This window comes from Chenopodium quinoa, unplaced genomic scaffold, assembly GCF_001683475.1.
Source record: "Chenopodium quinoa cultivar QQ74 unplaced genomic scaffold, ASM168347v1, whole genome shotgun sequence".
NCBI lineage: Eukaryota > Viridiplantae > Streptophyta > Magnoliopsida > Caryophyllales > Amaranthaceae > Chenopodium > Chenopodium quinoa.
The window spans coordinates 479,930-505,414 of record NW_018745151.1 but is presented as its reverse complement, the minus strand read 5'-3'; the positions used below and the strand labels follow the sequence as shown (position 1 = coordinate 505,414).

At 34.5% G+C, this 25,485-nt stretch overlaps 1 protein-coding gene across 1 annotated transcript in view; it reads left to right on the top strand.

Moving 5' to 3' along the window:
• LOC110710119 (nodal modulator 1-like) overlaps positions 1-21,544 on the top strand; it is a 30,279-nt gene extending 8,735 nt beyond the window's left edge. Inside the window, exons 11-27 of the mRNA XM_021888376.1 lie at positions 1,183-1,311; positions 1,985-2,056; positions 2,510-2,605; positions 11,291-11,368; positions 12,202-12,330; positions 12,666-12,836; positions 14,040-14,243; positions 14,355-14,468; positions 14,568-14,815; positions 16,846-16,918; positions 16,985-17,233; positions 18,247-18,477; positions 18,935-19,026; positions 19,723-19,951; positions 20,390-20,746; positions 20,847-20,920; positions 21,035-21,544. Of these exons, the coding sequence (XP_021744068.1) occupies positions 1,183-1,311; positions 1,985-2,056; positions 2,510-2,605; positions 11,291-11,368; positions 12,202-12,330; positions 12,666-12,836; positions 14,040-14,243; positions 14,355-14,468; positions 14,568-14,815; positions 16,846-16,918; positions 16,985-17,233; positions 18,247-18,477; positions 18,935-19,026; positions 19,723-19,951; positions 20,390-20,746; positions 20,847-20,920; positions 21,035-21,131 (2,643 nt within the window). The 3' untranslated portion in view covers positions 21,132-21,544. The remainder of the gene's footprint in view (positions 1-1,182; positions 1,312-1,984; positions 2,057-2,509; positions 2,606-11,290; positions 11,369-12,201; positions 12,331-12,665; positions 12,837-14,039; positions 14,244-14,354; positions 14,469-14,567; positions 14,816-16,845; positions 16,919-16,984; positions 17,234-18,246; positions 18,478-18,934; positions 19,027-19,722; positions 19,952-20,389; positions 20,747-20,846; positions 20,921-21,034) is intronic.
• Positions 21,545-25,485: the final 3,941 nt, after the last annotated feature.

The window sequence follows — 25,485 nt, the reverse complement described above, 5'->3', positions numbered from 1 at the left end:
TGTCCTAATATCATAAACCTGCAAACTCTTTCCCTCTTTTCTGAACATGTTTGCTTCCATAAAAGTTTTGCATTTTTGAGTTATTCTATGATTACCTGATTTTTCTTGGGTCTATAATTGGAGATTATGCAGTGTTTTTATTATTTTTCTTTGATGTGTATTTTATTTATGAATTTAAGAAGTGTGTTCTAAAATTTGTTATTATATGAGTTTCAAGCTTTTTCCGTGTGCTGACGTGCTGAAGTTTCAATGATGTAGAAAGAAATTTGCAGAGGGGATTAGTGAATATTAGGGTCTAGTTCTGAATGTATTGCTTGCAAGAATCAGTTTTTTGTGTTGGAAGAACAAGGACTTTGGGTACTCCAACCCTTGCCAGCCCACAACAATCTCATGCCTTGTTTAATTTTCTCTTCTCTATACACATTCATATTTCAAAAAATTTTATTAGACAACCAACACCCTCTAACTAGGGTTGAATTAACCTATTATGGATTGAGTATTTTTGTGGAAAAGCTTGAAACTGATTGGATTGAAGACACAAAAACATTTCATGGATCCTTAAAATGCTAGTGAATGTTGAAAATCTGGTGTCATCACCATGTTTAATGTTTCCTGGTTCAGGTGTAGGCTACCTATGATTAGGTTATGCAACTGGTAATGGCTTATTGCTGGCAGCTGCATTGGCAGCTTAGCTACCTCGCTGGTTCTTGTGTTGAAGGTGAATGGGAGGGCATCTATGTGAACTGAGCTTGAGGGGGATTTTGAGTTTTTGATGTTTGATTAATTTCATAACAACCTGTTTTATTTACAAGAATGTTGTATCACTAATTTCATTTTGTGAAGTGATCTTACATGTTCCTAGATCTCATTGCCTTGTACTCTTGTTGATAGAGGGCGTGCACATTTTTGTAAGACAGATTTGAGAACTTAGGTCTCCACAATAACGTGTTATGGAGAAATACATTAGATTTGCAAGAGGAAATTGGGATATTGTCAATTTATGTCAATAACTAAAACTATGAATATCTCTCGAGGCTAAACGTCATCTGCTTTGTTGTGTGATGAATATTCTTGAATTTTTGTAATCCTTGAATCCTTGATTTATGATTTTTATCTTTTCACTTTTTGGTTCAGTTGTACAGGATTCTAAACTAATGTGTGGTTTTCATATTATTTCTTTAGGTGACTGGATTTTCAATAGGCGGTAGAGTAGTGGATGGAAATGGTGCTGGAGTGGATGGTGCTAAAGTTTTTGTAGATGGTCAAGAAAGATCTTTCACTGATGAAAATGGATATTTTACTCTTGATCAGGTATCTCATGCAAGTAACATGATAATTATACCTCTCATATGGAGGTTAATCTTCCCTTTTTTGAGTAGTATGCTTGAAGTGTCCAGCTGCAGTTTTTTTTTTTTTTTTTCCAGAGCTTGTATGATATATTGTTCAAGATTCTATTATTAAATTGTTTTAAACTAGTGGTTGTTGAGATTTAATTGGAATAGACATGATTCTGCACTAACATGTTCATCAAAAAATTTGCTGAAATTTAATGTGTTTCATCTATATTTCTCGCACTATAATTTTCTCATTCATTTGGTTGAACATGAACTTGGCCTTTACTTGTTTTTCAAGGTTCAATCTCCTGCCTTAACAATAATATGCTTTCTTGCATCTTAAGTGCTCTCTAGTAGCTACCAGCTTTGTATTTGCTGATGTTACTAATTATTTTCGTTTTTCATAAAATTTGCTGACTTTTGTTGGGTGCAGCGTTTTGTTATGCTGCCATTGGATATTTGTTTTATAAAGTAAACTAGAACTATATGCATGCATGACACTTTTTTTAATTTTAATATTTATTTTTTTGTTGTTAATATTTATTTTAACTATTTATTACAATTTTGTCACATATTATAAGGGAAAAGTGTTAATTATAACTATTTATTTGATATAATTTCTAAGGTCTTCTTGATGATAATTATTTCAGGTTACTTCTAATCATTATGCAATTGAAGCCCACAAGAAGCATTACAAGTTTGAAATCTTAAGGGATTTCTTGGTAAGAAACTCATACAACCCTTTTGGTAGGAGTTCATAAATGGCAGTAATGGTAATGGATTTATATGTAATTTTGTAAAGAAAGTCACATGTCCTTATCCATGGTAATGCTTGTTCACCACCAAATATCACTTTTTCATCATAAATTTTTATTACCATTCATTATCACTTTATTGTTGGTATTAACTATTAAGTGCTAATAAAAAAATATGAAGAAAATCACATATTTGGGTCGGAATTTCATTGCCATGGACATTGTATGTTACTTTTTCTTTCATAAATTAAGCACAGATCCATTGCCAATTAACACCTACTAAATGGGCTGTTAATTTTTTTTAGCTTGTTTTGAGCAGAACACCTTTATTTATTTATTTTTCCTTCTTTACTTATTTTTGTAATACATGATTACAGGGTAATGATTAACAGTTTTCATGATTACTTATGTTAATGCTAGGTTCTACCCAATATGGCTTCTATCCCTGATATCAGAGCAGTTTCTTATGATGTTTGTGGTTACGTGCGGATGGCTGATGCTGGATACAAGGCTAAGGTAGGTTCAGATTTTTCTCCTATGTGTGCATACTGTTAGAAGCCAAATGACTTATTATTATATCACTTGGTAAGTGGAAGCTGTCATATGTATCTTCTTCATATCATGTTAATTGGTTATTTACTTCTTCTTTGGTTCCTAACCTTGATAAGTTTTTGGGGATGTCTGAATGAAGCATGAGAAAAACGTATCATCTTTACTGTTCTTTTTCTTTTGTGTTGAGAGAGAGCTTTACTTGAGCGCTGTTGAAATTTTGGTTGCATGTGGAGTTTCTGGATGTGACTCTTCAAAGTAAAACATGGCTTGGCGAGTGTATTTTGGAACCTTTTTAGATCTCATCTTATCTGATATTTTGCTGGAAATTGACTCTCTTCACTTTTCTGCTAGCATTCCTCAATTAGCTTGATTTAAAACCTCATGCCTCTTTTCTTCTGGTGTCCTCATTGTTTTCCTGATTTGATTGATTATGTGAATACCTGAGTGTTTTTTTTATCCTGAAGACACCCATGTGTGCAATTTTTATGGAAAACTGTTGTAGCTAGCTCCTACCATCACTGATTCTCATTGCTGTCTCAAAACCATCCATTTCATCGACTTGCCAATTGAGCTTGTCCTTTACCGTTGCTCTGTATTGCTAATCAAACGATAAAAGTAAACGAATTCAAGGAGGCATATATGTGACTGTAAATCTTTAACATCCTAGACTATTATGTCCGTAGCTAACTGAAACTGGAACTGGAACTTTGTAGCCTTTATGCTCCTTGTTATGGAGACCGGAGAGCATAGTCAGGATTAAATGAGCAAAGAATCATACCGTATGTACGGACACTTAAGTTATACGAGGGAGGAGATTTGGGCTAAAACTGTTGGGCATCACATCTGAAGATATATTGGAGCACCCAATTCCAAAGGATTACTGATGCTCTAAATGGCCAAAGATTTCTTTATTTTCTAAAGGCAACTATTTCCTTTTTAAATAATACTTCCTCCATTTTTAATTACTTGACTGACATTCCTAAATTAGAAATGTCATGTTACATGACCAATACTTTAATTTGGTAAGCTTTTAGTAGTCACATTAACTGAATTACCCTTACAGTGTATACGAGGACAATCTTTTATGTGCTCTAAAAGGGTGATTAAGTAACCCATGTGAACCAACAAAAATTTCTTTCTCCTCTCCTTAAATATTGTGTTCGATTTTGTGGCTCTTTTAGAAGTTCTCTATCAACTGGTTTCCACTACCTAGAGTAAGATTGTGTAAATCTAAATCTCCTTGAAAGCTGTCAACACTGGTTTGTAATGGGATTCAAGTTTGCCAATAAAAAATTTCCTGGTTTGTAATGGCTTTTAATAAGGGATGCATTATTGGCTAATTCACCCAATTCAACTCTGAATTTCCCGAACCAAGGCATTAGATCACCCTGAATTGATCAAATCCAGGTTTTTATGGTTTTCAAAGGAATAAAGCGCATGCTCTAGTTTTTGTTGGGGAATTTGAGTATAAACAAGGGTCACAAAAATAACAAACAAATTAGAACGGAAAACTTCGAGGCGAACGGAATCACTTTCCCAAAAGTATAATTCCGACCCTATACTACAACCAGGTTTCACGGAAAATTACTTAGGAGATACAACGAAGAAACAATTGCAATCACAAGTAGGATGATTACAATTCAATGTATATAAGCCTTTGGATTTATGATGATAATGAGTTGCAAAGAGGTTTTCAAGAAAAATAAATTTCTGATTTTTCTCAAGTATATCCAACATATGTTCTTAGAACATATATATATTAAAGCATAATCTTTGCCAACAGCCACGAAAAATAACTGAAGATCCTTCAAGCAAAACTGACGAAACCGTCAGTTTCAACTTCCTCTTTGACACGCGCCCGATCGGGCAGAAATCGACGTCAAATCCAGGCGTCTTCTCGCGCCCGATCGGGCAGAAATCGACGTCAAATCCAGGCGTCTTCTCGCGCCCGATCAGGTGGCTGCCCCAAAATCCAGAAATAAATTCGTCAGTCCTTCTCGCGCCCGATAGGGCGGCGTCTGCCCGATCGGGCGGCGAAGAATGCAATTTCCAGGCCACCCTCGCGCCCGATCGGGCGAGCACCACCACGATCGGGCGGCTGACCGGGCGAAGTACAGGGGCAACAAAACAAAGTTTGAGTTCTTCTTTATCAACCTTCAATCAAGTTTATTTGCTTTAATATTCTTTATTAATTATACACAACACCTTTGCCTAAGTAATATAATTAATTAACATGAATTATGTCTCCAATTCTCAAAATTATTTAACAATCCTCCCCCATTTTGAGAATTTAAACTAGATACATTGCAAAAAACATCATCATCACAAAACAATCTTATGCATAAATGAAAGTGTACATAGACTTGAACTCCCACTTAGTGAAATATACAATTCAAGAATCCGTATCAATTTGGTATCGTAAAACGTTTGAACCAAAAGTAACACATCTGGAAACTTGAAGATATTACACACACAAGATTAATTACTTAAATACATATTAGCTTGACACTATAAGCCATGTGTCCATATCTATTCATAAGTACATCAAAGCTACACCCCTAATAGCTTCTTGAAGCAGCTAAACCTCGTACTTATATAGGTAGAGTTCCAACATGCTCATGTGACAAAGCACTTTTATCGGGAATTCTATTAAGTTTAAAACAACCTCTTTTCATCACAGAAAAACCGGAACTTTACCTTGGATGAATGAACAAGTTCCTAATCATCAATTAAGAGAATTAATCTCATTGAACTTAAGACCCAACGTCTTATTGGGCGTTAAGTTGAGATTCTCCTAATTGTGATTATTTAGGGTTCCAATCCTAAACCGATTGCCATCCTACTGTTAACATCTCTAGCCAATGCCTTTGTAAAACAATCGGCGAGATTAAGATCCGTTCGAACATAATCAATAGTGATCACACTATCCTTGATAAGTCCTTGGATGTAACTGTGCCGTATGCCAATGTGCCTTGACTTACCATTATAAACTTGGTTATAAGCCCTTGCCAAGGTAGCATTGTTATCACAATGTATCACTATTGGTGATATCGGTTTTGGCAACAAAGGAATCTCAAACATGAGATCCTTCAACCATTCGGCTTCTTTACCGGCCAAATGCAAAGCAATGAACTCCGATGTCATTGTGGAGTCCGCAATGCAAGTTTGTTTCTTTGAAGCCCATGAAATAGCACCTCCCCCATATCGGAAAACCCATCCACTTGTGGAGGAATGATCTTTGTTAGAGATCCAACTTGCATCCGAATACCCTTCTACAACCGAAGGATATCCACTATAAGACAAACCAAATTCCTTGGTTTTCTTCAAGTACTTCAACAAGCGTCGAACCGCTTGCCAATGTAGCATACTAGGCTTGCTAGTGTACCTGCTCAATTGACCAACTGCATAAGCAATATCACTTCTAGTACTTGTCATGGCATACATCAAACAACCTATTACTTTAGCATATTCAAGTTGTGAAACCGCATAACCTTCATTAGGTATCAACTTTATGCTAGGATTCATAGGTGTTGAATAAAGAGAAGTAGTGTCTTCACATACATTGAATTTCTTGAACACTTTCTCAATGTAATGAGATTGTGACAAGATCAACTTTCCTTTTTCCCTCTTTATCCTTATGCCCAAGATGACATCCGCTTCCCCCATGTCTTTCATGGAAAACTTTGAACTAAGGAATGACTTTGTCGACTTTGTCTTTTCAACTTGTGACAAATCAGTTCCAAAGATCAACATGTTACCTACATATAGACAAATTATGACACCTTGACCGTTGTCATCGAATTTGCTATAAATACACTTGTCTGAATTGTTCAACTTAAAACCATTAGACAACAAAACCTCATCAAATTTTTGATGCCATTGCTTAGGTGCTTGCTTTAGCCCATACAAAGACTTAATCAACTTGCAAACTTTTTCTTCCTGACCTTCCACAACAAACTCTTCCGGTTGTCGCATGTAAACTTCTTCCTCTAGATCTCTATTCAAGAATGCTGTCTTAACATCCATTTGATGGATCACAAGATTGTGGATAGCCGTAAGTGCTATCAACAATCTTATAGTTGAGATTCTAGCAACAGGTGCATATGTATCGAAATAATCGATACCAGGTTTTTGTGTAAAACCTTGTGCCACTAACCGGGCTTTGAACTTTTCAACCGTTCCATCAATCCTCAATTTCCTTTTGAAGATCCATTTGCACCCAATTGGTTTACATTTTGGTGGTAAAGTAGCTAAAACCCAAGTATTATTTCCCATGATGGATTCCATCTTATCATTAATAGCTTCCTTCCAAAATGGAGCATCACGAGACCTCATAGCCTCATCATAGGTCAAAGGATCATCTTCCACATTAAAAATGTATGGAAATTGTGTTGAAACAGATTCCCTTGATCCTTCAACTAAGTATACATGAAAGTCCGGGCCAAAAGATTTTTCTTTCCTTCTCCTCTTACTTCTCCTAGGTTGTAATGATAATGTAGATGCCTCCTCTAAATGAGTTTGGTCACCCACCTCTTGGTCAATAACAATTTGATCAATACTTTGAGCATTGACACTTGGAGTTATATCCTTTGGTCTAGGAATTGAAGAAAATCGATTTTCATCAAACAATGCATCCCTTGACTCAATGGTGGTGTGAACCGACCAAAAGTCATTTTGTTCTATTACATAGAACCTATAGGATTTGCTTTGATCCGCATATCCTATAAAAATGCATTCAACTCCTCTTTCACCTAACTTTTTACGTTTAGGTTCCGACACTTTTACAATTGCCCTACAACCCTAAACTTTGAGATGACTCAAGTTTGGTTTTCTTTTATACCAAAGCTCATATGGGGTTACATCTTTCCCTTTCATGGGAACACGATTTAACACGTAACAAGCCGTTAAAACGGCTTCACCCCAAAATCCATCACTTAAACTTGAATATGACAACATAGAATTTACCATTTCTTCTATTGTCCTATTCTTCCTTTCCGCTACACCATTTTGTTGTGGTGTATATGCCGCGGTAGTTTCATGTACTAAACCTAATGATTGGAAATAACTTGGGTCATAGTATTCACCTCCTTTATCAGTTCTTAGCTTTTTAATCTTATCATTGGTTTGCAATTCTACTTCACTTTTGTAAATTTTAAATTTATCAAGGGCTTCATCTTTAGAGAATAACAAATAAATGTAACAAAACCTTGAATAATCATCAATAAAAGTTACCAAATATTTCTTATTCCCTAAAGAAGGTGTGTTGTGAAAATCACACAAGTCACTATGCACTAATTCAAGCAATGAATTATTTTTCTCAACAACTTGAGGAAATGGTTTCCTTGTGATTTTGGTTAACATGCATGTTCTACACTTCTCTATTCTTGGATCAAACACAGGTATCATATCATGCTTTGACATAAAATATAACTTTTTATAATTAACATGACCAAGTCGCAAATGCCATAGAGAAGAATTATCATTAACAACATACACTACATCATTCAAAGTATTTGAAATACTTAATTTAAACATACCATTACACAAATACCCAAGTCCTACAAATTGATCTCCTTTAGACAAAATAAATTTATCTGACTCAAACACCATCTTAAAACCTAATCGATTCAAGATCGCACCAGATACAAGATTCCTCCTAAGTTCGGGAGAATACAACACATCTCTTAAAATAAGAGATTTTCCCGAACTAAAGACTAGCTCCACTTGTCCTTTGCCAAGCACCTTAGCTGTAGAGTCATTGCCCATATAGAGAATTTCTCCATCAGCAACCTCCAAGAAGGTCTTGAACAATGATCTATCATTGCACACATGCCTCGATGCTCCCAAATCGATATACCACGAACAATCAGCCTTGTTTGTCTTGGGATTGGCTAGCATTGCCATTCCCATCTTGAGCCTTCTTGCTCATCCTTTTCTTCCAGATTGTGCAATCTTTCTTGAAGTGACCGGGTTTTCCACAAACCCAACAAGCACGTGACTTTGAATCATCACCGCTTAACTTAGGCTTCTTGCCTTTATTTTTGTTTGAGTCATTACCCCTTTTTCTCACATTTTGTTTGGCATCCTCCACTACATTTACCGTAGTAGAGCTAGGATTTCCATCCTTATTTCCCTCTTGCAACCAGATTTCTTCCTCAATCCGGATGTGAGAAGCCAAACTCTCAAGGTTAACATCATTCTTCCTATGCTTTAAACCACTTTTAAAGTCTTTCCAAGAAAAAGGTAATTTGTCTATTATAGATGACACTACAAAGGTCTCATCAAGAACTATGTTATGCTGTCTAAGACTTTCTAAAATTCTTTGTATCTCATGAAATTGCTCCATAACAGGCCTACTATCAATAATTTTATAATTATTAAATTTACTAACAAGAAACTTTTTGCTAGAAGCATGTTCAGCCATATATTTAGCCTCTAAATCATCCCATAGAGACTTAGCAGAATCAATAAACTGATAGATATCAAATATGACCACAACAAATGTAATTGCCGTTTTCCCACTTGTTGCGTTTCCTCACTTCATCCATTGTTTCCTCCTCCTTTTCCTCGGGTTTCGGAGTAGCAAGAACATAAGCCACCCCAACTGTAGTAAAAAAGAAATGCATCTTCCTCTGCCACCTTCGGAAATCAACACCTTCGAGTTTGTCCAACTTTTGAATGTTGGCCATTAATTCCTTAACATTTGCCATCTTTGTCAATTATACTTTTGGATTGTTGGGGAATTTGAGTATAAACAAGGGTCACAAAAATAGCAAACAAATTAGAACGGAAAAACTTCGAGGCGTGAACGGAATCACTTTCCCAAAAGTATAATTCTGACCCTATACTACAACTGGGTTTCACGGAAAATTACTTAGGAGATACAACAAAGAAACAATTGCAATCACAAGTAAGATGATTACAATTCAATGTATATAAGCCTTTGGATTTATGATGATGATAATGAGTTGCAAAGAGGTTTTCAAGAAAAATAAATTTCTGATTTTTCTCAAGTATATCCAACATATGTTCTTAGAACATATATATATTAAAGCATAATCTTTGCCAACAGCCACGAAAATAACTGACATCCTTCAAGCAAAACTGACGAAACCGTCAGTTTCAACTTCCTCTTTGACACGCGCCCGATCGGGCCCGCTGCCGCCCGATCGGGCGGAAATCGACGTCAAATCCAGGCGTCTTCTCGCGCCCGATCGGGTGGCTGCCCCAAAATCCAGAAATGAATTCGTCAGTCCTTCTCGCGCCCGATAGGGCGGCGTCTGCCCGATCGGGCGGCGAAGAATGCAATTTCCAGGCCACCCTCGTGCCCGATCGGGCGAGCACCACCACGATCGGGCGGCTGACCGGGCGAAGTACAGGGGCAGCAAAACAAAGTTTGAGTTCTTCTTTATCAACCTTCAATCAAGTTTATTTGCTTTAATATTCTTTATTAATTATACACAACACCTTTGCTTAAGTAATATAATTAATTAACATGAATTATGCCTCCAATTCTCAAAATTATTCAACAGTTTTGTCTTCCATGGCTTCATCTTGTAAAATAAGGGTGGAGATGAAGGCCAATGCTTCATTGGGTAGAAGAGAGAGAGAGAAATGAGTTATCTTGTGAGAGAATAAGGTTGTGATTTAAAGAGTATTCCAGATGTGAGGTTTTCTGGTCTGTACACCTGGTGGGGATTTCTTTCCTTCACAGAATCAGGTCTCTCTACGTCCAATGAATTAATGGAAATAGCAAAAGCAGTTAGACCTTTGGTGTCACTTTCAAGTTTGACCATTGAACCTTTTTTTTTTCTTTCAAGAACTCATTACTCGGGTGTATGAGATCATTTAATACATGGTAAACAGAGAGTTTACTTCCACAATATTTAATTTGTTCAAGGACTAAGTTTATTTTTTTTTTCTCTCAATAAAATTTAATTTTTCTCAAAGTACAATAGTACAAGTAGTACACACTTATTGTAATTAAACTCTAAGGCTTAATTAAAATATTTAGAACCGCGACAATCGTGATCCTAACTGTGTCTACCATAACCGCAACTTTTTCCACAATATTGGCCAAACCTGCATTTTGAACCATTTTCAACATCAGCTTTTTTGTTTGTGCTCCTGTTTCTACTTATGGTTTGACTTGAATTTAAAGGTCCTACCTTTTTAAAGCATTTCTTCTTCACTTTAAGAAAGAAAAAAAAAAAAAAAAGCATTTTTTGTTCCACTTGTTCTATGACAAGTTGTTCAGAGCATTTGCTGCATAATAATGTCATATCCTGTCATGACCTCATGACATGGGTAATTGTTGTGTGATAATGTGATATCATATTTTTGTGTTTTTCCCCTATTGGCCCTTTAACTTATTTGGTTGAGGATGTTTTTCCCCAATTGGCCCTTAAACTAGTTTTTCCCTTACTAGACAAATCCTCGGCTTTGAAATATTCAGGAATAGAGAGATATTCAGAGGGTTTTAAGTTTTTATTCTTCATATTTTTAATGTAGGCGCACCTGGTTCTTTTATTGTTTTGTCAGGAAATTGTGTCATCCTTTCTGATTGAGCATGTATTGGTATCCTACTAATGTCTATTATTACAATTGTTGATATTTTTGATTCTACTTATTGTATTTATTAAATTGTAGGTAGCTTTAACCCATGGACCAGAGAATGTTAAACCTCAAGTGAGACAGGCAGATCAAAATGGAAATTTCTGTTTTCAGGTGTGCTTGAAATGATTCAACTTCCTTTTACCTATTTTTTAAGCATATCTTTCCTGATAATTAGATGTAACATGTTGATAAGTCCTTATGGTTATGCAAACATGGATTGTTAGCAACCTGATTATTGCATGAACCTGCATAGTTGCTTGTTTTCACTCTCTTATGTGTGGCATCAGTTTCTTTCATTCCATTCCAGTTACAGAAAATGGAAGCTATAACTCTACTTGGCATTTAGAGTTGATTTTTGCCCTGCAGGTTGAAATTTGACTGACAGTAATGAAATCAGTGGTCTGAATATTCTTGTTTTTAAAGCTTTGCTGGAAATTAGACATATTCTTCTTGTTTAAATATGAAAGGAAATTATTATCTGTGAGTTTGATCCAATTGCAGATGGAACCTGGAGTTTTATGATAATTGTGAAGATTCCAGTATTTTTTTAAAAAAAATTCTTTGTTGTATTTTTTTTTTTTTTTGGTAAAATCCCATTACAAAACAATTGCTTGTAACTGGGTGTGAAGTAAATTAGCCACTGCCTAGGATATCGGGCCAATAAAAATTCTTTGCTTTGGTTCTGATGCTAAGATGTTGCTGATTGGCTTATGCAATGATGTTGATGGTAACTTAACTATGTCTATTATCTGCAATATGTAGCTTTTAACCTCTTGTTTGTCTTATTGTTGCTGTCTGGTTATGAATCATTCATCGTTGCATATTTGCAGTCCTAAACTCCTAATTGATCTTCTGGCTAAAGTCAAATTGATTTTCTCTGATTTGACCTATTATATCTGACTGACTTGTTTTAAACAATCATATCTCACTTTTACATTATGCAGGTTCCACCAGGTGACTATCGTCTGTCTGCCATGGCATCTACACCGGAGAATGCTCCGGAACTTGTGTTTTTGCCTCCTTATACTGATGTCAGTGTTAGAAGTCCACTTTTGAATATTGAATTCTCTCAGGTAGGTCATTCTCCATAAATTTCTAGTCGTATGACATGTATATGATTTCTTTTGGTTTGTTTCCCTGAATATTTACTTACGCTTTTAGCTTAATTATTTGTGCTTAACTTATGCTCTAACCATCTCCTCATAACACATATAAGTACAATTTTGATGTTGGCTGGAGTGCTAGGGGCAAGTATGAAATTTCATTGGAAGTTTGTCCACTTTGTTTTAAATTGATGCTTTATATGACCTCTGCTTTGAGTTCCTGCTTCATTTGAGTAAATCTGCTCTTATTAAGCAATAGAATGTTTTATCGGCATTATCTGATTTACAAATTAACAAACTTTCAGGCACAAGTGAAAATTCACGGAGAGGTCGTGTGTAAGGAGAGATGTGGCTCATCTATTTCCATCACACTTGTGAGACTGGGTAAAAGTAACAAAGGGAGGACGGTCAGATTGACTGATGAGCATAACAAATTTACTTTTTTGGATGTCTTCCCTGGAAAGTACAGGGTTGAGGTATATTACTTGCATTTAGTCTTTCATCCTATGAGGTCTAGAAACCATCATTACTAAAAATCATCTTCACTCCTTGCAAATGCAGAACGTATTGTCATGTTGTTTTTGTTTCACACTTTGCTTTTACTTTATGCTATGCAATTTGTTTGGTGAAGATATATTTCAACTATTTAAGAGGGTGAAGCAGATTGCTATTTTTAGGGTACCTGTTAATTTTTTGTTAGATTTTATTTAGTGCTTTCAATGATTATTCATTCAGAATAATGTGAATATACCTCATATTTCTACAGTGATAAAGGTTCCTTTTCCTTTTCCTTTTTGTTTGGCTGTTGGGATGACAAAGATCCACATTCTCATGTTTTGAGATAGCAAAATGCTATTTTAATTTAAAATTAGTTGTTTTTTTTCCTATCATATGCAATATTAATGACTTCGTACAAAGTAAGCTATTAATTTCAGGTGAATGTAGATATCTAATTGAAAGCAAGAACCTTGAATAGATGGTAAAATAAATTCTGTTTTAACAACTGTACAAAAGCCATGCAAATATCTGTGCTAATTTATGATCTAGGTTGAAGAATGTCAGATTCATTACGTATCTGTCTCCAACCTTGGAACACATGTGTGTGAAGTACTCTCAAATTCCATTTTGGCATGGATGCAATTCTTTCCATATTTTTATTATAACTTGCAGATCCAAACTGTGTTACTTGGTTATTTCGTAATTGTGTAGCATGGTCTGCAAGGACTACATGACACAGCTGATACCTGATTTAGCATTCTAGAACTAGTGATTTACTGTGAAATGAGATCATGCTGTGATTTTCTCCATAATTATTTTGTGTTTATGCTCATGTGTCACAGTATATCCATTTTATGCACATACTGTGCATTACTTTGTTCTGATCCCTTTGAAATTATTTAGTATGGTCATGGTTTATTGCAATTAAACTGCTATGGTGGAATGTTCATCACAAAATATTTCATGTTCAAGGCTTTTTATACTACGTATTTATTTTATTTTATATCTTTACATTTTTTTAAATTTATGTGGTACTTAAACTTCAAACAAATGCTGTTTAATTATTTATTTATAGCCTTTTCAATTAAGGTGTGGGACAATTGTAATTGTGATGGTTTTGACTCAGATGTGTTCCTATTTAATTGGAATTCTTTCTTTCTGGTAATGTATTTACACACTAGGTCAAGTATGCTCCTGCTGATACTGCCATAGAAGAAGATAGATGGTGTTGGGAGCAGAGTTCTATTGATGTTGATGTTGGCACAGAGGATGTTGAAGGGATTTTGTTTTCTCATAAAGGTTACTGGGTTGATGTTACTTCTTCACACGATGTAGATGCTAGGATGATTCAGCCAGATGGAGAGTCTCTGCCTTTGAAAATTAAGGTTGTTATAAGCACTCAGCCACATACCCTTATGTAGAGTTCTTAAGCCTTCATTGATTGGTCATTGACTTACTGTAACCTAAAATAGTTAACTTAAAATTTTCTCCTACAGAAAGGCTTGCAGCGCTTGTGTGTGGAGTCTCCAGGGTTAAATAAATTAGAGTTTGTCAACTCTTGCATTTTCTTTGGGAGCTCTTCCATCAACATTGATACAGCAAATCTGATGGTGTGTTGCTTATTTAACTGTTTAATTAAAGTGCTTTTTTTAACTTCTTTCTGCTCAAATTTTATTTGTGACCATTTTTTTTTTCAACTTTATATGCAGCCTGTTCACTTGAAAGGGGAGAAGTATCTTGTGAAAGGACAAATCAATGTTGATCGTACCTCAGTGACATCTGTTGAACTTCCAGAGAGCATTGTTATTGATGTCTTTGAAAATGGCAATGTTCTTGCTGATGGGACAATTGCCAAGCTTTTACCTGATCAAAGTGATGAAACAGAGGTTGCTCTATATAAATATTCTATGTGGGTAAATCCTGGGCAGAAAATTACAATTATTCCAAGTGAATCAAGGTATATCTCCCATTCCAATGTATATGAGGCATGTACATTCCCATGCATTTGTTTATGGTTAGGAATGTCGTATATTTGTAAGATTCTTTATTTATTTATTTTGTGTGTGTGTAAATTTCAAACTAGGCTTATGTGTTATGTCTTAATTGTGACCTTATGAATAATTCTTACTTAAACTAAGTGTCTTGCTTTGTCAGCTCCTTAGATGAGCCATGAAGGTAAGAATATTGAAATTAAAGAAATCTCTTCTGGCAGAAGGTGATAATTATTTTGTACTTGGGAAGTGCTGGTAAAATTGAATCTGATGAAGGGTCTATTTAATATTCATGAGCTTTTCTGGTCCAAAAGTTTCACTTTTTTTAAAAAATATAATATAAGGAAAAGATTGGAGAGCTAGTTCTATCCCAACAATATCTTATGTGGTTATCATTAGAGAGACACTTTAGAAAGCTCTTCGCCAAGAACCACCAACTTTTTCTTAGAAAGCTAGTTCTACCTCTTTCATGTATGACATGTGCATGTCTTTTCAAATTTTTGGCCCACAATTGGGTTGATCTCCATGGTAAGATAGAAACCCTTTTTTTGGGTTTTTTTGGGTATGCATCTTCAGGATATCTTGTACAGAGAGTGGAGATAAGCATTATTTTTGTAAACTTTATAACACAAAACAGCAGGAAATACGGTTGCCCATCTAGTGGCAAGATGGGATACCCGTAGTTGTGCTGAATTTGTTTGTATTGGAAACATACCACAAGGCCTCCTAGCCTTAGCGGATCTTGATTTGGATTAAAATCCTGCTATTGCCTTTCCTCAAAAAAAAAAAAAAAAAAAAAAAAAAAAAAAAAAAAAAAAAAAAAAAAGAAAAAAGAAAAAAGAAAAGTCTTTCTCTAATGCAGTTTGTTTTCCATGATTCCATCTATTGAATCACCAATTTGAAATTAGAATGCCATGTCATCAAGCTAAGCTGTGCATTGAATATCCTTAGAAACTTTGTCGTCTTAGTTTTAGTTTTGATACATTAGTATAACTATGTACATTAGCATTAAGCCACACTTTCACCTTATTTTTACTGATTCTATGGATAAAAACTTATTTGTACTTATTGAAACCGATTTTCACAGATTAAAACTTATTTTTACTTATTGGAACTGATTTTTTACTGATTTAATGTACCAAATAAAACTTATTTTTAATAATTCAAACAGATTTTTTACTGACTGAAATTCATTTTTAATACTTCCTCCATTTTTATAATATTGCACCACTTGCCTTTTAATGAAGTTTCACAGATATTGCACCATATCCATTTTAGGAAAAGAAATATTTGTGTTCACACTATAAATACCTAATATACCCTTGCTTTTCAACACTTACTTTTCATTTTGAATATATAATCACATGGGCAACTTTGTATTTCTACCATTCTCTCTCATCCTTTTTTCCACTACCAAAAAATTTGTGTCAAGCTCTTATGGTGCAATAATAAAAGAACGGAGAAAGTAATAAAAAAATAAAAAAAAATAAAAAATTGTTTTTTACCTTTTAAAGGTGAAGAGAACATTATCATAGTGAGCATGACCTGTCTTGGATTAGAACCATGGAATGACTGGTTTTTACGAAGGCCAGGGTTTAGCTCTCGTTAAAGATATTGTCCATTCTGACCTATCACACATGTTATAATGTACAGTAAATGAGTGGGAATTTTACCATAAATAAGTTAGTGTAGAAAATGTTGTTTGGGTTCATGTTCATTGATGACCAAAGAGAATAATATATGGGATAAACCTAAATAAAGAGGTGGACGCTTTAGATAGAGTGAGTGTAATTTAAAATACAAAGTACATAATTCTAATTTGGATTGAACTTATTTGGTTCCAAAACATGTTTTAACTTAAATTATGTTTCTGTAAATTTCATGAAAAAGGTCTCTGACCAATCATCATTTGCCTTTATTCTTCCTTCCTCTGTTGTTATAATTTTGCTCCTTCAAAACCATTTTGTTTCTGATTGACTTGTGTTTGCTGCTGCAGAACCTTGACTTCAGCCACATCTTCGAGTATAAATCGTTTAAAGAAAATTTTGTTCTACCCTAGACAACATCAGGTAAGCTGGGAGTGGTATGTTATAAAGATTCTCTTTCATGGCTTCCTAACCACCTATATTTTTCAGATCGCAGTTACACATGATGGTTGCCAAGGCTCAGTTCCTTCATTCACTGGTCGATTGGGTCTCTATATTGAAGGATCTGTTTCGCCCTCTATATCTGGTGTAAGTATCAGGATAATAGCTGCTGGAGATAGCCATAATGCTCCACTTAAGAAGGGTGAATTAGCTCTTGAAATTTCAACTGGATCTGATGGTGTCTTTGTAGGGGGTCCTTTATATGATGATATAAGTTACACCTTGGAAGCTTCAAAGGTTAGTTATCTCCTATAGTGATTTATCATTGTAATTGTGAAACCAATGTAATTAAGTTAATGTCGTGTTTAATGAATCTGTAACACTAAAATCTGTAATTGTCATCTGCGTTTTGATGCTGGTGCGTGTGCTGCTAAGATGACAATTGCCTATCTTCTTTCTTTCATGGATAATATTACACATGATAGCCTGAAGTATCCTGGATTGTATGAAATTATGAATGACACCCTCCTTAGGTTCTTATTACAATAAAATAAAATATAAAGAAATGAAATGAATAACTAATCCACTTTTAATCCTTTATTGTTGAGGTAGGAGTTTTGTGGAATTCGTTATAAGGGTTTCTTGAGGTCATCAATCAGCCCCTGGGTAGATTATGAATGATGGATTGGAATGGTCAATGTGTGCTTATTTATGTAGTCTCATGACTCATTAGACTATTCTCTGGCAAACCCAATTGTTTATTAGATTGAAAACGAAAAACACAATTATAATACTTGACACTTTGACTATATCCTGCAGCAACCTGATTATTATGCACGATAGTTCTACTTGTAAAAAATGCACTCTGGTTTTGAGAAACAACCACTGCTTACTCCGCATTCAACCTCATGCTTAGCGTTTAGTAATGGCTTTATATGGTACAGAACAAACAATAGGTCTAAAGTCCAACATTGACACAGGGATAACAGAATATGGAATATAGTGAAGTAGTGTTGATTTGACCTAAACCTTAACACTAGACAAAATAACAAGCACTGCACAAGTCGCACTATCTCTCACAACTGGCCTCTTAGGAAGATGCTATCCCATGTTTTCATTGTGTTTATTTAGTCATCTACTGTTTGTAAATTGTAAATTCAAAGACATGATGAACATTAAAAGTTGACAGTTTTTTATTTAATAGTTGAAACATTATGTTTTGCCTACTTATTCATTAGTAGAGTAGTCATTATTGGGTAATTATCTTTTGCCTACTTGGTGGATCATAATGAGTTTCCTATTCCTTGCAGCCTGGCTATCATCTGAAAGCTGTTGGACCTCATTCCTTTTCCTGTCAGAAGCTTGGTCAAATATCTGTGCATATATACTCTAAAGAAGTCACCGAAGAGCCATTTCCTTCAGCTTTATTATCACTAAGTGGTGATGATGGCTACAGGAACAACTCCATTACAGGAGTTGGTGGCCATTTTGCTTTTGAGAACTTGTTCCCTGGAAGTTTCTATCTCCGCCCTTTGCTAAAGGTACATCCTCGATGCTCATTGACCTATTACAGGCAATAATCTGTCATTTGATCTTATGAGTAAGTCTTTGTAGTGGTTACATTTAAAAACTTAAATGATCTGTTAAGATCTTTTTCTTTTCCTTTTTTATAAAATATTTTTTTATTGTTATTACTATTCATCTAGATTGTGGCATATTTTGAATATGATATAGTTTGAGAGTCTTTAGTCAGGACTTAAGCTTCTCAGATTGAGATTATTTCCTTTACTTGTTTCTGTTGAGTAATTTCTTCTCGAGGTGTTGGGATGGGGTCATTTGGTTCTATTGAATTATGGTCTATGCTTGACAACCAATGACTTAGTCATTATAGGAATGATAATCTATTGCATCGGCTGTTCCTAACTTGATAATTGGCTGCTGGTTTCGTGATTTGTATGCATTGCTCTTTGAGGCTTATGTTTATGCAACCTTCTGCAGGAGTATGCTTTCTCTCCACGTGCACAGCCAATTGAACTTGGATCAGGAGAGTCTAAAGAAGTTGTTTTTGAAGCCACTCGTGTTGCTTACAGGTTTGACATTATCTTTGGTGGATTTGCATCATATGTTAACACTTTGATAGAGGGGGTGCTTATTATTCATGGTAAATTGCCCTTCAGTCCATGTAAATATATATATCTAGTACCAATCACATTTATGATTGCAAAACACTAGTGTGTGTCTCACAAGCTCAAACTAAATAACCTGTTGGTTCTAATCATAAAATGGAATCTTGGACATAAATATGATAATTTTGAAACGGAAGAATTTGATGATCATTGGAATAAAATAGAATGATGAGCGCTAGAAGATCTTACCTAACCAGTGAAAACCTTCTGAAGTAGAAGAGCTCTTTGTATGTGCTGCTTGTGGATCAGCATGCCTGCATGATGGGTAGACACAAAGGAAGCTAACCTATTTGATATCCTTTGTTCTGGACAGAAAAGGGCAGTCTGAAGGTTTTCATAGCGAGAGCAAGAATCTCAATATTGGTCTTTCCATGCTTCTTTCAGATGATAGTTTTTCTTTTATATGGTCTGAACTAGTACATTGGTTAGCAATTTATCGTAACACCTATGAGAATAACCTAATTTTTCTTTATTAAGATGATGAAGATGGCTCTACCAGGCAATTCGATTAGCGTTTTACTTGTGTTGGTTTTGCACTCCTTAAAATCCTATCTCATATCTACTTACATTCCCTTGGATCTAAAAGTTTGCTTCCTGTAGTGCTATGGGCATGATTACTTTGTTGTCCGGCCAACCTAGAGAAGGTATCTCAATTGAGGCACGAGCAGAATCAAAAGGCTATTATGAGGAAACAACTACTGATTCATTCGGATTCTATCGATTACGAGGACTTCTGCCAGACACAACCTATATAATCAAGGTAGCTAAAAAGAATGATTTACCCGGGGCTGGAATTGAGCGCGCATCTCCAGAATCTATCACTGTGAAGGTATGTCTTATATCATTTGCAACTGGTAAAGTCGAGCCCTTTGTTATGGATGAAAAACCTACCCCACCTCTCTTGTGTGGTTATAAAAATAATGAACACTTTATTATTGATTATGCTTATTCAAAGTGAGATTCATTCTTGTTGACTTGAGTATATGCTGCTATGGTTTAGATTGGGATTTGAAATTTAAGATCCTTTTACAGCTTTAGTGTTGACTTCACCTCTTCCTACCAACAGATATACTATCTTGGGTTTCTTGTTGAAATTGTATTTGCCTAGGACCCTAGTATAGCACAACTGAATCTCCATTCTGAAATCGTAAAGGGAGCACGTGTTTTATACTCATAAGCTTTCCTTGAGACTTTTTCTAATATACGTAGTATATTTGTTCTTACATTCATTGATGTATCGATTTGCTTTCCACTGATTTGATCTTAGGTTGGCTTTGAGGATATCAAGGGGTTGGACTTTGTAGTTTTTGAAGAGCCTGAGAGAAGCATTTTGAGTTGCCATGTTGAGGGTGAAAGAAATGCTGAATTAGATTCTCATCTTTGGGTGGAGGTCAAGTCAGCTGGTGAGCCATCAAAAGTGAAGTCTTCCTTTCCCCTGCCACTATCACGCTTCTTCCAGGTTAAAGACTTGCCCAAGGGTAAGCACCTGCTGCAGCTTCGATCTGCTCTCCCTTTAACCACCCACAAGTTTATATCAGACGTTATTGAGGTCGACATAGAGAAGCATAGACATATACATGTTGGCCCTCTCCGATACAGAATAAATGAGGATATTCAAATACAGGTTGGTGCCAAGCTTAATGGACTCTTGAGACTAGCTCTGTTTCATATCTGGGGAACTAATGTTTGTTTTTACAATTTACTTGCTACTTTTTTTCTCACAGGAATTAACGGCAGCCCCAGTTTTCCCTCTTGTTGTTGGAGTTTCGGTGATACTTCTTTTCATGAGTATACCAAGGTAGTGCTATCCACCGGGTGTCCCTCCCAAATTCCTCTCCCTTCACTTCTTAGAGACTCATTGTCCAGAGATTCCATCTTTAGTAACATTTTTTTTTATCCTGGTACTCTACAGAATAAAGGATTTAGTCTCAGGAATATCCATGCCGGGATCCACTTCAACTGCAAAGAAAGAAGCAAGGAAGCCAGTTGTGCGAAAGAAGACATTTTGATAACTCTTTCTCCTTGTTCTTGAAAAGCAACTGCAATATACGTATAAAGAATTATGACAATCTGGTTTGATGAAGATTTGCCTTGGGTGAGAAGACCGATGAGCAGACATCTTCAAAAGAATGAACTCAGGTACTCAGTTGCGGCTAAGTAGCCGAAGACAAAGGGAAAATGTAAAAGCTTGGAACCTGCCAAAAACATGAATTTTGCTTCAATAGATTTATAGAATTAGTTCTGTTAGATTCTGTAGACATTTTTTGTAACATAACTTATTTCCCATGCCATTTTGCCAACAAGGGACTGTAGAGGTTAGATGATTCTGTACCTAGCCGCCTCGGTTGTAGCCATAGTGTAATTGATGGTTGAGCCAACCCAAAAAAAAATAATACGTAGAAAAAATTCATTGCTTGTTTTATGGTGCCATGAATTGATTAATCGTGTTTGATTTATTCTAGTATTGTTTGTGATTGAGGCTTGCCCCTCTCTTTCACCAAAAAAAAAAAAAAAAAAAAAATATTGTTTGTGATAACAGGAGGAATCAAGGAAAAATACTTCCAATATTGCAAATATGTTCCATTATTTTTTAACCATCTAACAGTTGCCCCTCGTAGTTGGGTTGTTTTTTTCTTTTGTTTTTTGGTTTTGGTACCTTACCCTTCTCATAAATTCACAGTAATACAGTATACCCTTTCTAATCATGTACATGGTCAACGAACCAATTTTTTTATTTTTTATTTTTATTTATTTTATTTATTTATTTATTTATTTATTTATTTATTTATTTATTTATTTATTTATTTATTTATTTATTTATTTTTGTTATTTATTGTTCTCTAAACACCTAATACAATACATACTTTTAATTTTGCCAACAATTACTTTGTTTCTATCTTGGTACTAGTAACTTGTGGTTTTGTGTAATTTTCCGTCTAAGTGGCTTATATATAATGATTTCAATAATTAACCTTTAAATTAAAGCCTTAATTTAGAATTGAAAAGTAGAGTGGAGGACAACTCGGTTGGACCGAGCTTCTTGGTCCCATGGGATCTTGAAATTGATTTTCATCATCTACCCTTTGTGGCTTTTTAAACACACACACACAAAAAAAAAAAAAAAAAAAAAAAAAAAAAAAAGAGGGGATTGTAAAATATGATTTTACAAAATTATAATTCCTCCCTTTTTTTAGTTGTCACCCTTTGACTTTTACAGTATACTAGTTTCTTTTTTTCATACGCTCGCGTGCAGTGCGTTGTTGGACCAAGGAAGCCAGGGCTGTCGGCCAGGGACCCCAAATCAAAATCTCCGTTTCTATGAAAAATGTTTAAGCCATAAAGTTTAATCTCCTAAAATGTTAGACAAATAAATAAACTAGCGCAACGGTCATAGAAAGTTGTTAACTTTGTTATAGTTGAATTTAATTAGCTTTGACTTTTGGGTCATTCATGTTTTTGTTTCATTTTTCAATTCGGCTTCTTTCTTTAATTTTAATCTACTCTCCTTTCTATTTTAACCATTTTTTTTTTTCTTTTTTTTTTTGGGAAATTTTATAAGAACTCTTTATTTTTTACTTGTTTTCTTCTTGTATTTGTTTCAATTTTCCCCCTTATTTTTTGAGCCTTTTGAGTTTTATTTTTATAGTCGGCTTCCAATTCTCTTATTTACTATTCTCTTATCCCTTTGTACAAAAACAATTTGAGGAAACAAAGGATATATTATAAAAGTATGTAAAATAAAACTAAAACGTTAACGACATTTTAAAACACCAAAAATAGAATACATGAAGTATAAACTGAGATAAATAGGGTATAAAATTTATAATAAATCTTATAAAAAGTATAATAACACTATTTTTTTTAGTCTATCCAAGGTACATATATGATACTCCCAAATCTTACCCTACTAACTTTTTTCAAGTGTTTTTTTATTATTTTTTCTTTAATGAATTTTATAGAATAACATTTTTATTTGGACTGTAGCGTATTCGCACTTTAAGTTAATGCTATTTTTAAATATAGTGTTTAAGAAATTGAATGTATATTTAGTATATTTCGCAAATACCCAAATTTATTGGGCCCCGAATTAGTTTGCTCTTAGACCCCTAAAAACTGAGAAACAACCCTGTGCGCGCGCACCACCTTGTAAATTTAAATTAGGGTGTCAGTAGTGAAGAATCAAATTTGATTCAATATTAATATTTTTCGATTTAATTTATGGTATTAAGAAATTTAAACTATTTGAATGAGTATGTAACATTTAGTCATTTTTAAATGAAATAGGTTTCAAATTGTTTGTATTGCATGCATCATTTTCAGTATGTATTATTATGTATATAATTAGGTCAACAATTTAGATAACTACTCATTAAATGCATATCCTTCATTGTGTATTATTGACTTAGGGTCTGTTCACATTTACTTAATTTCAGTTCAGTTCAGTTTAGCTTTAATCAGTTCAGTTCAGCTCCTAATTTTTCTCTCTCATAAAATATTCATTTCAGCTCAGTTAAGTTCAATTCAGCTCCAATCAGTTCAGTTCAGTTCAGTTCAGCTCCAATCAGTTCAGTTCAGTTCATTTCAGTTCAGCTCCAATCAGTTCAGTTCAGTTCAGCTCGGTTCAGTAAATGTGAACATGCCCTTAGTTGTATTATGAAGGTTCATATTAGTTTAAAGTGTTTCATACTTGTAGACACCCAAATGTGTCTCCCAAAAACCAAACCAGTGATGAATATCTTTCACGTCATTTGATTATCGAATGAAGTAAAAGTGTGAAAAGTCTAGTGATGTGGATGTTTTTATTAAGATATCTTTCTTTCTGTTTTGAAAATGTTTCTTCTTACACTCTATTTATGAAAATAGGCAGTCCAATCTAGTTTGGTCCATGATAAGGGTCCAAAATAGTGTAGCTGGATTGGGCTCGAAGAGAGCTTTTCAATAATATATTATAAGCCCAATTCTAATGAATAATGAGGAAGTTATGGATTAAATTAGATTTGACCCAAAATGATTTTATATGTGGCCGAACGATTTAGAGGAGGGCCTATTAATTATTATTCCTAAAGCTATTAGTATTGATTTTAATCTTCTAGAATATCTAGAAGGTTCCTGTAAATTCTGATGAGATTAGGATTAATAATTATATTTTAAAGAGTTTTATTTTGGATAAAGTATGTGATTTGTCACAAACATGATTTTAATCTGATCAACGCGGAATAAGCTTCTTAATCGTATTAAGAAGAGGATTCCCGTGGAAGCGCGTTTTAATTTGACTTAGCGCCAGACGACAAGGCTGTCGCCTGGCGCTAAGCCTGTTGTCTGGCGCTAACTTCTGTCGTTGGCGACAGGAGGTATTTTATTTCGAATATGACTTGATTTGATTTCGGGCTATTTTTTCTATAAATAGGGGTCGTATCTCTCGTTTTTATTCATTCACAACCATCATCTTTCTCTATTCTCTCTCTAAAAGCTAGAAGCTTTCTTTCTCTCTATTCTTTTTCTAAACCTTCCCTCTCACAAAATTCCACATTCATTAGTTCTAGACACACCTAGCCAAGTTAGAAGTTGTCTTTTCCCTAGACGTGAAAGGTTGATAATTTCTGAGGGTTTGGTCCCAAACTCTATTTCAATTTTTTAATTTAATTGTTTGATTTATTATTTTCCTTGAAGTTACTAACACGTGTATTTTGTTATTAGAAAGAGATACAAGGTATCGAAGTAAGTGATTTAATGCTTTATTATTCTTTTGATATAGGAAGCATGCTTGATTATTTTGATTCCTAGTATCATGTTAGGATGTTTTATTGCTTCCTAATATCATGTTTAGGGTTAACTAATATTTCTGATATTATGTATGTTTATGATGCTTCCTATTTCTTTTCTAATATCATGTTAGTATCATGTTAGGTTTGAAGTTTTAATGTTTAGTGACATGCTAGGGCTTGTTAGTATCATGCCTAGGATCTTGCTATTGTTATTATGCTTTATTGAGATTATTATTATAATGATGATTGTTATTGTTGCTTGATGTATTATTATTGTTGTTTCTTGATCACACCTTTTATGCATGTTTAAAGGGAATTTGTACTTGTAATATAAGATAATTAATAATCTTGTTTAGGTGTATGCTGCAATTCATCAAAACCTAAAAATTATCAGAATGCACAATAATAACAAATTAATTTTAATATTGTAAGCATGGTAGGAAACAAGCACAACAACAAGATTGGAAGAAGCCAAATAACATATAATTCATTTCATTTAAACCAATAATAGTGCATTACATGATGTAGTATTGCATTAGACTTAAACATTACATCCCATGAGTTGGCATTATAATTTAAAAAGCAAAGGCAAGCCGAA